Here is a 17,318-nt window from a genome sequence, read left to right on the forward strand (position 1 = left end):
TTAAAACTATTAATCTATGGAAGGTATTTCCTATCCGTTTACATCCCTCAGCCAGGGTCTTGTTTTTTTTACATGCCTTTTTCTGGTATGCCAGCATACATAAATAGCTTCTTCTTTTTGTAGAAATTGTATAGAAGAGAAATCCAGCCTCCATTCAAGCCAGCCACAGGTGGTCCTGAAGACACATTTTATTTTGATCCAGAGTTCACTGCAAAAACACCCAAAGGTAAGATGCTTTTCTTTAGTCTTCATTCTGCAATGTCTAGCTGCAAAGAGTATGAATCCTTTTCTTTGCTGTTTTTTTTATCTTTAAGGGAAAGGTTTGGATTGACAGCGAGATGTGGTGCAAGCATTGTGAGATGTTTACTGTGTTTTCTGATGGTGTTGCTGAAAATATAATGCAGAGGCTATGAATAAGAAGGCAGCTTTTCAGATTTAGATTCTTATCATCCAGTGCATCTTATAATCCAAAAATTGCAGTAAGCATTTCAGTTTGTGAAGCATTCCTTGGTGGTTATTTCCTAAACAGGCTGTGAAATCTTTCAACATCAGTGTCAGCCTATTTTATGAGAGGGAAAGAAATACATATTGACTCTGTCTACAATCTGTCCCTAGGCATCTAAAATTAGTGCATTAACATGGCTAGTTGAATATCAAGGTTGTCAGCTGTGTGCCCATCTGGGACAGGGCAGAGTTTTCTAGCATCATAAAATAATCGCTAATCTATATTAGAGGAATTCAAGGAAAGGTGACACAATAAGATGTCACTTGTTCAATAAATGTCAGGCTTGCAGGTGGTGAAACGTAAACGTCAGAATGCTTAAACCTCGGATTAATGAACTGATAGTAATAGACCAAACAATTATATTTTCCCATCACGGCTCTAGGACGTTAAATGACTGAGGGATTCCTTTATGCTGGGTCCCTCGGTGTAGGCGGTTTTAGGATCCCTTATGAGCTCTGGTTGGGGATCTTAGCTAGGCTCACTTTTCTTTTCCTCTATTTTCAAATCTGCCGCACTTCCCCCACCCTCCTCCATCAGCAGCCCGTGGTAAACTTACAAATCATTATTTCTGCCGCCGCTGGTATGCGGGCGGGTTGTGACGGGCTTCTGGTGGAGGATCCTGGCGTCTGAGCGCGGTCAGCTGAGGGATGGCTGCGGCCAGAATGAATGGTGGGGATTAGCATCGTCACTGCATAGCAATTAATGATGCGAGAGGAAGCCGGCTGTAAAGGGGGGGTGTATCTGACGTCACACGCTGGGCCTCCGGTGCTCAGGAGGCGGCAGATTTAAAAGGAAGCTCTTTTCTGTCATTCTTCCTCCTGTGGTGATCTGGCCAGTCATTCATACCTGTACAGCATTGGAGTGGGGGATTTTTCCTGTGTTTCCAGCATGAGTACCAGCAGTGACAACCCAAGGCGTACTCCATCTGACTCATCTGCAAAGACGTCATCTATGGTACCGGCGGTTTCTGAGTGTATTTTTTCTATGTTTCAAAACTTCTTTTCTAAATTGTGGTCTTTTAGAAGACAAAAAATCGTGAATGTAACTTGTAAAGAAATTCTACCTCCTGAATATGGAAAAGCTTCATGTCAGTCTTGTATTAATAAGCTGATTACTTCGGAGGTTCCAGCCTTAGTTCCGTCTCTTCTGGCACAAATGCAGGATATTATTAGAAAGGAGATCCAGTCATCCATTCAGAATTTAACAGCAGCTGCTATTCCTGTAGTCGTTGATTCTGCACCTCTTCCCACTGCTTCAAATGTTATTACTACTCCAGTGGCCTTAATTCAATCTGATTCTGAAGAAGAGGGTATTATTGTGCCAGATGGGTCAGACTCAGGAGAGGAGTCAGAGTAAGACTCCTCAGGGAAAGCATTTTTTTCCTTTGAGGATACTGATCAGTTAGTAAAGGCTGTACGGTCTGGTCTAAATATGGAAGAGCCCAAGGAACCAAGGTCAATTCAAGATATTATGTTTGAGGGTCTTGATTCTAAAAAACACAGGGTATTCCCTACACAAAATTATCTCTAAAGTTATTCTTAAGGGATGGGAGAACCCTGACAAAAATACTTTTTTACCTAAAGCTTTAAAGAAAATATCCGTTTGCTGTCACTGAAACTAAAACTTGGGATCACCCCCCAAAAATTGACGTGTCTATTTCCTAAATCTCTAGAAAGGAATCTCTTCCCTTTGAAGACCTTGGGATCCAATGGATAAAAGAATGGATATGTTTCTTAAAAGAACTTGGGAGGCTTCAGGGGCATCCTTAAACCCTAAAGTAGCAGGGACTTCTGTGGCCAGATCTGTTTTAATTTGCTTAGATCATTTAGCCTCTAACATCCAAAATAAAGTACCAAGGGAACAGCTCTTGTCTTCCATTCCCACTATCCGTAAGGGAGTAGCCTTCTTAGCTGACTCCACCTCAGACGCTCTAAGGTTATCTGCCCGTGGTGGGGTACTATCCAATTCAGCTAGAAGGGCGTTGTGGTTAAAAAATTGGCCAGGTGAGTTATCCTCTAAAATAAATTATGTGCCATCCCCTGTGAAGGAGAGCAGTTGTTTGGATCTGTCCTTTCTGGTATACTTGAAAAAGCAAATAATAGGAAGAAAGGGTTTCCTTTTGACTTTGGGTCCAGACGTAACCAGTCCTTTCGGTCTAAGGGGAGAGGTGGAGGGCAGAGTAGAGGAAGAGGTCAATCTGGATGCTGGCAATTCTCCAAATAGAATAGTGGCCTCATATTTAACCAACCCCAGACCTCCTCAAAACGCCAGGGTCTCAATAACAGGGTCCTGCGAGTGGGTGGCAGACTGCAAAGTTTCTTTGCAGCATGGCAAAAGATAGCAGGCAGTTCCCAGGTTCTGGACATCATTCAGAACGGTCTGCGCTGGGAATTTTGCAGTCTTCCATCCACTCGCTTTGTAATAACCAAAAGTCCTTTGGGGTCAATAGGTCATATCTCTAAGAGGTTCTTCTGTTAATGGAAAAAGGGGTTCTAGTGCAGGTACCATCAGGTCAGGAGTGTCTGGGATTTTATTCCACACTATTCCTGGTGAAAAAAACCAACAACATCTTTCGGGTAATTATAAATCTAAAGCCTCTAAACAGATTTATAATATACCAAAGATTCAAAATGGAAACACTGAGATCAACTGTAAATCTACTTACAAAAAACAGTTTCATGGCCTCACTGGACTTAAAGGATGCCTACTTCCACATACCCATACATCCGGACTTTTCCAAAATAATTGCTGTGCACCTAGTCCCAACCTAATGCATCTTCAATTTTGTGCCTTTCCCTTTGGGATCTCAGTAGCTCCAAGGATCTTCACAAAAGTAGTATCGGAGATGGCAGCACACATAAGAGAGGAAGAGGGAATCTTCATCCCATATCTGGACGATTTCACCTGGTGGCGGACTCAGCTTCAAAGGTACAGTCTTTTGTTTCTTGCACCTTGAAAATTATGGAAAAACTGGGCTGGCTAGTCAATTGGGAGAAGTTGTCTCCTTCCCCAACACAACAAAAAGTGTCTTTAGGCATTATTTTGGATTCTGTACAGGAGAAATCATTCCTTCCCCAGAGTAAAATTGATAAAATCATAAATTTTGGGGAAGAATTTATGAGTTCTCCTCAGATTACCATTAGGAAAGCAATGTCTTTACTAGGTTGGTTTACAGCCTCGTTTCCTGCCGAGCCCTGGGCTCCATTTCATTCCCACTGCCTTCAGGCTGAGCTTCTAAAAGTTTGGAATGGGTCACCTGAAGATCTTGATAGGTGTTTTATATGTCTCCTGATGTCTCTCCTTTGGTGGCAGGATAGGAAAAATTTATGAAGGGGGTTAGATTGGAGGATTATGCATCCCCCTATTGTTACAACTGATGCTAGTCCTTAGGGTTGGGGATCTCATGTTGGTAGCCCAAATTTTCAGGGGCCCTGGGAATTTTCTTTACAGTGTGAGTCCTCTAATTATAAAGAGTTACTGGCAGCCCTTCATGCTCTGCAGACAATTGGACACACTATCTCTCAGAAAGATGTTTTAATTCTCAGATACTTCATCTGCTGTGGCCCCATAGACAGGGTACAACTAAGTGCCCTCCTCTGATGTGTCTCTCTTCCCAGGTCCTCTCCTATGCAGAAAAACACCTAGCATCAATATCAGCGGTTCATCTAAAGGGCTCACTCAACACCAGGGCAGACTATCTGAGCAGACATTGTCTCTATCAGGGAGAATGGCGCCTAAAGAAGGACATATTCAGGAAAATGTATGTACTTTGGGGCTACCCTCAGATCTCTTTGCCATCAGAGAGAATCGCCAAGTGAAACAGTTTCTCTCCATGTTCCCCCTCAAAGAACCCTACAGCAGTGGATGCACTGTCCCAGTATTGGAAGTGGAGTCTGTGCTATGCTTTCCTTCCACTAGCATTAATACCGCGAGTTCTAAAAAAAAGATTCCGGAAGATAGCTTGGGAAGATAGCTCCATTCTGGCCCCGCAGGGAGATGTCATTAACAGACCCCTGGGTCTTACTGGAACAGCTGGAACTTTTGTTTCAAGGGCCTATATTCCATCCAGATACTCACAGTCTGCACATAACTGCATGGAATTTGAAAGGGTATTTCTGAGAAACAAAGGTTTATCTGACTCCTCTCAACATTACAAGCAAGTAGGAAGCTTGACCTCGGCAATCTACTTCAAGATCTGGAAGGCTTACTTAAATTTTGTAAACCCATCCTTGGTGGACCTTGACAAACCCAATATCGCATCAATCCGGGATTTTTTTCAAAAAGGTTTAGAAAAAGGATTTAAGTTAGCTACTCTCAAAGTACAAGTATCAGCCCTAGGATCTTTGTTCACTCATTCTGTGACTAGTCATCCATGGATTATAAGATTCTTTAAGGCAGCCAAAAGACTCCAGATTCCTAAAATCCCTAAAACTCCTCCTTGGGATTTAACTTTAGTTCTCAATATGTTATGTGGTGAACCCTTTGAGACCATTTCTTCTATTTTCATCAGAAACCTGACGAAGACTGCTCTACTGGTAGCTGTTAGCTCGTAGAGTAGGTGAAATAACAAATTTTTCTTCCCTTGAACCATACACTCGTATCCTAGATGACAGAATAGTTCTTAGGACTGACCCAGCATTTTTGCCTAAAGTGGTATCTAGTTTTCATTTGTCTCAGGAGATAGTCTTACCCTCATTTTGTAGCAATCCGGCAAATGATAGGGAAAAATCCTTTCATATGCTGGATGTATGGAGGTGTTTTCTTTCTTATTTGGAAAGAACTAAAGATTTTAGGAAATCAAATAGACTTTTTGTTCAATTCTGTGGCCAGAATAAGGGTAATAGTGTTAGAGGAGACACCATAGCTAGATGGATTATGGAGGCTATTTGTTTGTCATATGTCTCCTCTGGCCTTTCTCCTCCTGTTGGTCTCAAGGCTCACTCTACACATGGAGTTGCATCCTCTTGGGCCAAGAGGAGAGGGGCCTCGATAGAACAAATATGTAAGGCGGACTCCTGGTTGTCTCCCCACACTTTTTTTTCACCACTATAGGTTGGATTTGGGGAGCTGTTCTGATTTATCCTTTGGTCGCAAGGTTCTCCAAACTGTTATCCCACCATAATCTTGGTCTCTGGTATTCTCTCAGGTGGTGCTGTCATGGCGATGGGAAAAGCTGGTAATTACTCACCGGTAATTCTGTTTTCACGAGCCATGACAGCACTGCTGAATTCCCACCACTTTGTTTGCCTAAATAGTTTATTTCACGGGTGCTTAGATCACTTGGGTGTAGCCAGTTATAATTGCTTCTTATCATGACTGTTATTACTAACTAAGTAGGAAGGCTCTTCTAGGTCTCTGTAACTCACTGAGGATGGAGAGGAGAGGACCTCCTTTTATTCTCCAAGGTTTCCTGTCCCTAGGGGCGCAGTCCCTCTCTCAGGTGGTGCTGTAATGGCTCGTGAAAACAGAATTACCGGTGAGTAATTACCGGCTTTTTGAAACTCATTCCATTCTTCCTCAGCCATGCACCTGGATACATGCTGTTACTGATGGCTACCCATTGTATTACAGTTTCTCCTATAGTAAGAAATGTTTGAAATGCCCCCTCTTCTGAATAAGGGTGGAAACGAAGTTATATTCTAATCAAATCGTGTGAGACCAATCACATTATTGAAGATTTTCCTCTGTATAAGAAAGTGGTTTCTTTCATTTTGGTCAAACATCCCCCAGAAGATAGCAGTAGGAAGACCTGCCATTTTTACTTTAGAATACTTAGTAACCCCTTAAGAATGTGGCTTGTTTTGACCTTAAAGGATAACTCCGGGATGTACAACTTATCCCCTATCCTAAGGATAGGGGATAAGTGTTAGATCGCGAGGGGTCCGACCGTTGGGGTACCCCACGATCTCCCGAACAGAGCCCCGGCTCCCTGCAAGAAACAAGCATTTTCGACCACCGCCGTAAGTGGCGGCCGACACGCCCCTCCATGCAGTTCTATGGCAGAGCCGGAGCGCTGCTTTCGGCAATATCCGGCTCTGCCATAGAACTGCATGGAGGGGCGTGTCGGCCACCGCTTCCAGCGGTGGTCAAAAGTTCTTGTTTCTTGCAGGGAGCAGGGGCTCCGTTCGGGAGATCGCGGGGTGCCCCAGCTGTCGGCACCCCCACGATCTAACACTTATCCCCTATCCTTAGGATAGGGGATAAGTTGTACATCCCAGAGTTCTTCTTTAATGACTGGGCCCCATTTTAAAAAAATCTGATGTGTATTTTTTAGGGGGTAATAACTTTGGAATGCTTTTACTAATCACAGCAAATCTCATATTGGGTTTTTTTTATGACATATTGTACTTTATATTGCTGGTAAGTTTGTGTTGCTGTATGTAGTGATTTTTAAAAAAAAAATATTTTTTTTTGACGTTCACTGTGTGGTAAAAATGGGGGTATCTGTAGTCTGTTGGTTGGTATGAATATAGTGATAGCCAATTGATATAGCTTTTATTGTTTTTTTCCCTTTTCACAAAAAAATTTGTTGCCATGTTCTGACAGCCATAACTTTTTTAAATGTTATCAATATAACTGTAGTATACACTGACAGTTGGTCTGTAAGACCCAGCCTGTTGCTGGACCTCACAGGCTTCTGTACTTGACAGACAGGAGGCCATAAACTAGCTTTCTGCTGCCATTGTAACCAACTGGACTCCACATATGCATCAGCACTGACTGCGGCATTTATGGGGTTAAAAAGATCTCTGCCTGGAGTCCAGGTTATGGTGGAGATGCATACTGCTTTATTTAGCTCCATAGAATTGTGTGCATCCATGTACTGTAATGGAGTCTCCACTATGAGAAGTCAGGAGGAGGTTTCAGCTTCTGAATAATTTACAGTATATCCATTCACTGACTGCAAGCTGATATTTTAAAAACTGTAAAAAATTGAAAAGCTATATATTAGATTTTTGCTACGTGGGTTTAAGCTGCAGTTTCATAAAACTAACATCCATTAGCAGAAACTTCAAAGGATATTTTTCCCCACATATTTTTCTTTTTTGGCTAGCTATTAAAATAATTAATGTATGTATATTATGTCTCCACTGAATTGTAGTCATTGTTTGTTTAATTCATTGTCACTTTCTTCTTTATGCTTTTGTTTATAGACTCCCCTGGTATTCCGGCAAGTGCCAATGCGCACCAGCTCTTCCGTGGATTTAGCTTTGTGGCTATTTCTTCTGAGGAAGAAAACCAGGCTATACAAACAGTTGGCGTTCATGGCATTGTTCCGGTAAGCAGATGCTTTGAAGAGCGGTCTGCATAGATAAGGCTTAACTCTTCCTGCACTTCATACACTCATTATTGAGGGCAAATGTTGTACCTACTTGTGCTTGTAAATAGACAGGACACCGCTGCAGCCAGTGATGGCTGTGCTGGAGCTGCAAGGGGACCAGAGATAGGAAAGTTTAGCTGTTTGTCCCATTTTCTTTTTTCTACATCCCCAGCAATATTTGAGTTAGGAAAACTGGAAAGAACCTCCAAACCCCAGTCACCGAAGTGACGGGGTAAAAAACCCCTATTGAAAATTCCCTCCCTAACTATAATATATAAAACTTCACTTTTATTTCATTATTATTATAAAAAGGTCCCCTGTAGTGAATAAAATTAGCAGACTATTCCCTCAACTGGTATAGCTTATCCTATCTGGAGTTCACTGTAATATGTGCTTGACAGTGGCTGCAGACCACTGTCGATTGGGGAAGGTGCTGCAAATAAAATATAATCAATCTGTCTCCCCTACATGTTTCGTGGTATGACCCACGTCCTCAGGGGTTAAGAGACAAATGGCCACGTGTATATGCAAGTGCTTCCTTTTATAATGTCCGCTGGACACTCCCCATACCTTGGAACCAATCATAATAGCGCATAGACTTACCTGTTCCTATGCCACCTATCACTTCACCGTTTATTGCAGGTGCCTGGGGTTAAGGGATAACTTCCGGCGCTTATTGATGACATGTATCAGTCGCCGCACTTACCCGTGTTTTCCTTTTGTTTACCTATTCTGTTACGTAGATCGCGCATGCGCCCTATCTCCGGGCTCGCCGTTCAATGTGCGATCAGCACTATGAAGACTCGCGCATGCGCGCGGACTTAAACCCAGGTCCGTAACTCAGAATGTCAACTGCGCATCTGCACGGACTTAGAATCTGGCTGATAGGACGTTATCTACCCAGTGAAGGTGACATATATGGATCACTCGGATTTCTATATATTAGGGTTAAGGTATCAGATAAAGTTGACTTATAGGGATCTAAAATAGACACCCCATATAATCATAAGTTGTACACTCTGGTCTCTATTATTGTCTATCTAACAAGTGTATTCCACTATTAATAGAGCGGTGGTATAATTGAATCCTAACTCCCTTGTAATTAATTATCAGTTAGTTTATTGATTACTTTATTAATCTATACACTTGTACTACGAACAATTTATTTAGTTGTCTTCTATCTTTTTAAGGGTAAGTACTATATCTATCCATATATACACGTTTTATGCCAAAAACCAATAAAAGATGGGGAAATACATTAGTTGTATATCAATCAGGAAAAATATCAAATATGATGGTTAAATTTGCCCAGATTAATACCATTGCCAACTTAAATGAAAGAGATTTTTTTAGGATATTTATTAGAATTGTACCATTTCTACTCATAAAAAAGCCGCGAAGGAGAAACCTTCATTAAGGCCATATGGACTTCGTGTTCCCAGTCTATAGATCCATCTGGATTCTTCTTGTAACAATATTTTATCTATATTTCCTCTACGTGGGCCCAGTTGTTTCTGACAGATACCCCAAAATTCGATCTCGAATACATTCTGACCATGAACTGCCCTCATGTGTCTAGCAAGTGGCGTATCACTGTTTGTACGTATAGTACTCAGGTGTTTGGAGATTCTCCTCCTAAATTCTTGTGTTGTCTTACCAACATAAAGTTTATGACAACTACAGCGAGCTGCATAGATTATGTTTTTGCTTGAGCAATTAATGAATTGTCTAATCTGGTATTGACGTCCATCAAGTGGATTAGAGAACTCTTGAGTCTTGGGTAAGTATTTGCAGAAACTACAATGGCCACATGGAAAAGATCCTGTAACCCCCATCCGAGGTCTATTGTGGGTCTCCTCCAATGAGGGTAAATGACTCCGGACTAGAATGTCCTTAATATTGGATCCTCTCCTAAAGGTTACTTGTGGTCTAACCCCTACTACTTCTCTTAGATCTGGATCTGAATATAGAATCGGCCAGTATCTGCGTAAGATATTATAGATCCTAGTATCTATCTGCAAAGAAAAGAACACAGTACCTACAGTGAAATATCGTGGAGGTTCAATGATGTTTTGGGGTTATTTTGCTTCCTCTGGCACTGGGTGCCTTGAATGTGTGCAAGGCATCATGAAATCTGAGGATTACCAACAGATTTTGGGTCGCACTGTACAGCCCAGTGTCAGAAAGCTGGGTTTGCGTCCGAGATCTTGGGTCTTCCAGCAGGACAATAACCCCAAACATACATCAAAAAGCACCCAGAAATGGATGGCAACAAAGCGCTGGAGAGTTCTCAAGTGGCCAGCAATGAGTCCAGATCTAAATCCCATTGAACACCTGTGGAGAGATCTTAAAATTGCTGTTGGGAAAAGCTGCCCTTCCAATAAGAGAGACCTGGAGCAGTGTGCAAAAGAAGAGTGGTCCAACAATCCAACTTGTAAGAAGCTTATTGATTGTTATAGGAAGACACTTATTTCAGTTATTTTTTCCAAAGGGTGTGTAACCAAATATTAAGTTAAGGGTGCCAATAATTTTGTCTAGCCCATTTTTGGAGTTTGGTGTGACATTATGTCCAATTTTCTTTTATTCCTCCCTTTTTTGGTTTAGTTCCAATACACACAAGGGGAATAAACATGTGTATAGCAAAACATGTGTATAGCAAAACATGTTTTACTGCAATCCTTTTCTGTGATAAATACTAAATTTTCTTGAAAAATTTCAGGGGTGCCAACATTTACGGCCATGACTGTATATAGTCTTGTTCTTGAGCTTGAACCTCCGATTATGGTGGGGAGAACAAGGGACAATTGATGCAGCATTTACATCATGTCTGATTGAAAATTCATCACTTAGACAAAAATTCATTACATTCATTTTTTCTTATGTATTTACTAATAAATAAATGCATAATATGGGGCATCCATGTGCAATAGCATCTGTTTAGTGTGTTGCTGCACAGCACCTACGCAAATGCTATACAGCACATACAGGAGCTTACATAGAAGTCACATAGGAGATCTCCCATTATATAGCCTTACAAGCTGTGAACGGTGCATGCTTAATGTCATGTGTAGTATACAACTGACAGGGAGGGAGGGGACAAAAAAAGTCAAGAATTTGAAGAGTTTGAGGGGAAATTTCCTTATCTATATATATATAAAACTCAATGACCCTGGTTTACTAAGAGTGGAGTTTTCTTTGTGTTTTCTTTTTTCTCCAACAGATATTTTCCCACTTTTTTTGCACTTTTCCCTACATTTTGCTTTTTTTACACATGCGGTGATCTGTTGGATTTCCTCAGTTCAAATCCACCACATTTTCTGTCAAAATCTTAGTAAATATGTTAAGATTTTTCGAAAATGTAAGGGGCGCGCCCCCTTTTCCACGCCCCTTGTTCGGGTTTACCCAAGTTTATTTTTTTTTCCCCCAATTCTGGGGCAGACAGAATTTCTGGCGCAGTGTGCCATAATCTGGTGCACGTCTTGACAAAACATGTCGGGTTTACAATTGTAAATCAGGGCCAATGTTTGTGTTTATGTTCCAGCATCACTTCCAAATGGCTGAAGATATTTTGATAAAACTTGGTAGATAAATTAACCCTAACCCACTCCTATCGGGGTTTTTGTTAAAAGTCCCATGCAAGTCTTTGGGAAATGTATGTGTCAGCATAACTTCCAAATGGCTGGAGATATTTTTATGAAATTTAGTACACATGTTACTTTTAAGTCAAATATAACTATATGATAGGTAAATTAACCCTAACCTACCCCCTTACGTGAAGGATGGAATTTTTGTCTTAAGTCCCATGCAAGTATGTAGGACTTCCAGTACCTTACTCCAAGCTCTGCTCTGCATCTCCTGGTGAGTGCATCACTGCGGCCACACCCCTCCTGTGGCCACACCCCTCCGGCTTGCAAGTCATGCCCACTTCCACAAAACCACGCCACCTCCTGTTTTCGGACGATAATCTCTTCACAACTCAGCCCTACCTGAGGACAGGATATGAGGAAAGAGATAGGAGCACAAGTACTTCTCCTATGTTGCTTTTCCTCCCTCACAAGGATTAGGTAGGAAAACTTGGGCAATGCCGGTGTGAGGTGCAGAACTGCCCCGTGCAATTTTACGCCGGGTAAGGCGGAGCTGTGCAGGACGCAGTTCTACACCTCCCTTAGGAGGAGGACGTAGATTCTCACAGCCCCGCCCCTAGGCGTTTGACAGCTGTGAAAATCTGCATCCAGGGGGCTGTGTGACCTGAGCTGTGCACCTCCCTCAGGAGAAGAGGGGTTCTCACAGCCCTGCTCCTGAACATAAATTTTCATGCACCTCTCTCAGGAGGAGAGGGATTCCTACAGCGCTGCTTGCACAGACCCCTTTACAGCTGTCAAAATCTAGGTCCAGGGGCGGGGCTGTGAGAATCTGCATCCTCCTCCTGAGGGAGGGGTGAGGAGGGAACTGTGTACGGGGCTGAGGGAGGTGCAGAACTGCATCTTCCACAGCTCCGCCTTTCCCTTCCCCTCACTGTATGTTTGGAAATTTCCGGACAACTGAGGGTAGGGGCCGACGCAGAATTGCATGGGGTGCAGTTTGGCACCTCACACCTTGTACTCAGCTAGTGCCATCTAATTTGTAAGGCTCTCATACACCTTTGTGTAAAATCAACATCCTGATCTCCCCATATACATAAATGTTGGGCACTGCCAAAGCTCAGTGTTTTATTTAATTTTATTTTTTATGGAAAAAGTAGGAGTAAACCAGACTGCTTTGGTGTTGGCTTATCTCTTGGAGAACACAATTGTTTGGCAGTTAAAATTCAACATGCCCGACCCCTTTTTCCCCCTGATATTTTGTCTGGGTACAGTTGATAGGCCCCCTATACACTTTAGAAAGCTGGCTGAAGTTTTGACTAAAGTGTATGGAGACCTTTTGGACTGTTTTTTTTTTTACAAATGTGACACATCTTTAGACATTTTAGTGTGAGTTTAACCCAACTAACAGTTGGCTTAATTTCGGCAAAAATAATGCACCAATGTTTTTGTGCATCTTTAAAGCCTAGCATTTCATTTAAGCCATGCCAACATCCCATACAAGTACCCTGCCTCTTTTCTGATAAGCCATGCTCTTTGCTGGTCAAGGCACATATTATGTTTTTTTGTTTGTTTTTTTGGTGCCCTGTGCATAATATATACAGTATTTTCTTTTGTGGGGCAATTCTGTTGAAATTGGAGGCAAAATTAAATGTGGTTCCCTCCCTCTGTTGTTCTTTCCCAGGGCCACCACTTTTGGTCATTGACTCAATCTCCTGGAGGGGGGACAAGCAGCCAAAAAAACCTTTGCTAATTAAGGGATGCAAACCCCTAGAACTAGCATTGAGAGCGCAGCATGTGAAACTCTTTACGCTTCACACTTCACTGCTCCCCTAGAATACCACTGTGCAGACAACAAAATGCCATCACACAGTGGTATGCATAATACAACCCTCCTCCTTTTTTTTTTGTCACAGGCAGGGAGAGGAGTCAACCACAAATATATATATATATATATATATATATATATATATATGTATATATGTATTTGCCTAGTCGACAGGCCTCTCACAAGCCAAGCCAGAACACCCTGCTCTGTACTGATGAGGGGCAATCACCTCGAAACAGCGCAGCTCTGGCTGCAGATGGGTCCTCTTCCCTTCTGGGAAGAATTCTGGCTTGGCATTAAATCCTGATCAGTTCCTGAGACTCTATAACTGGAGCTAAAAGAGGATCTAGGGAATGCTACCTGTGAAAGTGTTGTGATAAGCTGCTTTGCATATGTATATCAAACTCTCTTTGGAATCTCAGTCTTAGTAAGATGTTATTTTGTACTGAAGTGGCAGCAATGTATTTCCGCTTTTCTGATCTTAAAACCCATAATTGTCTCTTGTCTAAATATGCTTACGTTCTCCTATGTCATATTTCCCACATTCATAAGTTCCTTAGTTTGTTGTCCCTGCTCCGCCTATTCTCCTCCCAGATATCTTCTGGAAGTTAGGAGAAATGTTCAACCCCAAGTTACAGTGTGTCCTGAAAATAGATCCCCCAAAAATCTATGAGATCAGTTCCTGTAGTAGTCATTAGATTTCCTTATGTGGTCTTGTCACAATAAAGGACAGAAAAAACTCATAAATAGTCTGCACAGACAGTTATGTTAGTTTTTATATAGGATCATTTGTTTTTTTGCAGAGATCTGGGTCTAAAGAAATCAGTAATGATTAACTCACAGCGAAACTTTTGAAGGGAAATGGTGGGCATGCTGGTACATTTCTGCCATTAGCCGACAGCAACCATAAATGTGTACTGTGCACCCAGATGAGGGAAATGAAAGATCTTCAGGAACAGGAATGATCTCCAGAAAAATGTGTTAAGAAAAGCTGCTATACCTGCAGCCAGGAGATTGACTGTCAGCACCTTGTCCCCTGAACACACCCTGTGCGGTAGAAGATATTCTCTGCATACTCACGTATTAAATAAAGATCCAGCGTAGAGAAGGTTCTTTCTTTTGTCATAGGAAATATATCAAATATTCATCTGCACCTTCAGCAATGTGTTATGTCAGCAGGAAAAATGGCTGCATCGATGTGTTGATGTGAAGCATAAGCAAATGTTCCTAGAATGAACAGATGTCAGATTTTCTACTGGGAAAAAAATTGAAATTAATTTTGTGTGTTACAAGTCTCAGCCTGGCAATCCCACGAGCTAGAAGCCAGCTGAAAAGAGCCTGGACTGCTACATTATTATTGCTGCGCTCCACAACGATTGGAAAGCCCTTAGAGAATGAATGGAGTGGTGACCGCGCAAGTGCGGCCTGGTTTGTTAAGTTACGGCTCCATTTTAATGTTATTCTGGGGATTAGCAGGGGTCTCATCGGTCAGTTCCCCACCCATCTGCAAGTGGATGTCTGCAAGTGGAAAACCTCTTTAAGATTAATGACACCAAGATTAAGTCACCACTGAAAGAAAGGCACTGGGCAAAAAATGGTACCCTTGGGATAGTTGCAAGAAGCAAAACTGTGTTGACCAACAAGAATACAAAGGCTCGTCTGGCATTTGCCAGAAAACATCTAAATGACAAATAGGAGATGGAACATTTTAGAAGACATGGATCATATTGCATTCGGTGTAAAGCTAACACTGCATCCCAGTATTAGAATATGGTGGTGGTAGTGTGATGGTCTGGGGCTGTTTTACTTCTTACTATTAGAATAGATGGAACCATGAATTCTAGATGAGTTTAGGTCAGTTCAGTTGGGTGGTTCAGTAGTACAGGGATTCAAAGCACACAAGCAAGACCAGCTCTGAAGGGCTTAAAAGAAACAAAGATCTGACCATCCCATGAAGATGCTGTGGCCAGACTTTAAAGAGGACCTGTTTTGTAACAATTTGTAGCTTCTGGCACCCTGAATCCAATACTCTTCAGTGGGGGGATAGGAGTCTGAGGGGCATGAATCGCGCCCACCTGAAAATTCAGACCTCACTGAACTTAGCATTCACACCCATTTTAAAATAGTTCCTGCCCCTCTGATTATTATTAGTAAACAACATAGTTAAATCTTGCAAAGATAAAAATAGTGTCAGAGATCAGGGCTTCTGAGGCTACAGAATGATAATAAAAACTCAATTTTTAAATCTTCACCACAGAATCTATGTTTTGTGTATACTCAGGTTGTCTTTATCTTCTATAAAAATCATAAAAATGATTTGATAATTTTGAATTGTGTCGACTTTGTGATACAAGTTTTTTTGGAGGATTATTAATTGGGATATTAATATTTTAGCTTCACAGAAATAGCATCCAGTTTACTGACGGTTATGACTTGAAGGAGGATATTGGGGTTGGCTCCTATTCTATTTGTAAAAGGTGCATTCACAAGGCCACCAATATGGAGTATGCTGTAAAGGTAAGGTTTGCCTCCATACAACGAAGAGGTTTCCAGCACAATGGCATATTTTGCAAAAGTTTTTTTTTTTTTTTTTAACATCTGTACTACAAAAATATTTTTGATGTCTTATTTTATTTTTTGTTTTCTCTAAGATAATCGATAAGAGTAAGCGAGATCCAACAGAAGAAATTGAGATATTACTACGTTATGGCCAGCATCCAAACATTATCACATTGAAAGATGTAAGTGGTTTTCAGTGGCATTGTTTTAATACAAATGTGCTCTTTTTCTTTGTATATCTATTTTACTTGCTCAGAATTTACTAGTACGTGGGTTTTATTATTCTCTGCCTAGAAAATTCATTTTATACAAATATTTCTTCATTCTGAACCAATTATTTTTACTACACAAAAGAGAGGTTTATATCACGAAGGATAACTGTATTTTGTGATTTGGGGAGATAAATGTATCTCCAGCAGCCTCAAATTATATTACTTTGTTGTACATTGGCCTATAACCATTAGAAGTGTAGGTTTAGTAGTGATGTTGACTTTGCTGTTCCTGATAACTAAATCTTAGGTTGCCTTATAAATCATGTGTAAAGCTGGCCCATCATGTCATGAGTTTTCTGTCCTACAATAATGGTGGTTGGGTCACCTAAAGTATAAATCCCTGTATATAGTGATGTGTATTTTTCACTTTGTGCGACCGAAACATTTTCTGTCGCATACCTTCAAGGGTAGACTAGGGGGTTTGCCACTGTATAGGCATATAATGCCGTATGTTATCCACAGGATAATTTGTATGAAAACCTGGTTATATAAAAGGAACAAAGTACTCCTCGAGACACTTTTACATAATGCTTGACATTATGATCAGGACATAACTGTTGATAGGCAGCTTTATATCTTAATATGCATAACTGATTTATTGTCCACACTGCACAATCTTTACAGCAAAACCTCAGATGGTGGGTAGTGTAAAATAATGTTCTAATAAATATTCTTGTATGCATTTCAGGTATATGATGATGGAAAGTATGTATATTTAGTAACAGAACTAATGAAAGGAGGGGAGCTTTTGGACAAAATCCTACGGCAGAAGTTCTTCTCAGAAAGGGAGGCAAGTGCCGTGCTGCACACTATAACCAAAACTGCAGAATACCTCCATTCACAATGGGTAAGTCATTGTAACGATGCTTTAAAGACAATTGTCAAGCATTGCTTTTAAATGTATCTCCAATTGTGGGCACTAAAGTGATGCCCTGATGAAATATAATAATTTTTCTTAATCACTTTCATTTAGAATTTGACACGCTGAAATACTTAAACTAAACTTCTGCTTTCCCTCATGCTTATAGCTCTGCATTATAGGATGGAGCTTCGCACTTTCTCTATAACACCCGTCTCCAGCACGATACCTAGCGTAATTTGGTTCTACAGCACTGGGTCTTGTGCTGGAGACTAAGCAGGAAGCTAATGCACAGTTAGGAGTAGGGAGAAAAGGTGTTTAGTGGTTTAAAAAAATGACTATTGTACACAGTGCTGCACTTTAGTCCGTTATCATAAAAGTGCCCACAATGTT

At 41.2% G+C, this 17,318-nt stretch overlaps 1 protein-coding gene across 2 annotated transcripts in view; it reads left to right on the forward strand.

Annotated features, from left to right (window-relative positions):
• RPS6KA3 (ribosomal protein S6 kinase A3) overlaps positions 1 to 17,318 on the forward strand; it is a 164,160-nt gene that overhangs the window by 131,297 nt on the left and 15,545 nt on the right. For both annotated transcript variants that reach the window (XM_056558619.1, XM_056558618.1), the window contains exons 13-17: positions 124 to 226; positions 7,660 to 7,784; positions 15,630 to 15,752; positions 15,887 to 15,976; positions 16,755 to 16,913. In XM_056558619.1, the coding sequence (XP_056414594.1) occupies positions 124 to 226; positions 7,660 to 7,784; positions 15,630 to 15,752; positions 15,887 to 15,976; positions 16,755 to 16,913 (600 nt within the window). The remainder of the gene's footprint in view (positions 1 to 123; positions 227 to 7,659; positions 7,785 to 15,629; positions 15,753 to 15,886; positions 15,977 to 16,754; positions 16,914 to 17,318) is intronic.

Source organism: Hyla sarda, chromosome 2 (assembly GCF_029499605.1).
Source record: "Hyla sarda isolate aHylSar1 chromosome 2, aHylSar1.hap1, whole genome shotgun sequence".
Lineage (NCBI taxonomy): Eukaryota > Metazoa > Chordata > Amphibia > Anura > Hylidae > Hyla > Hyla sarda.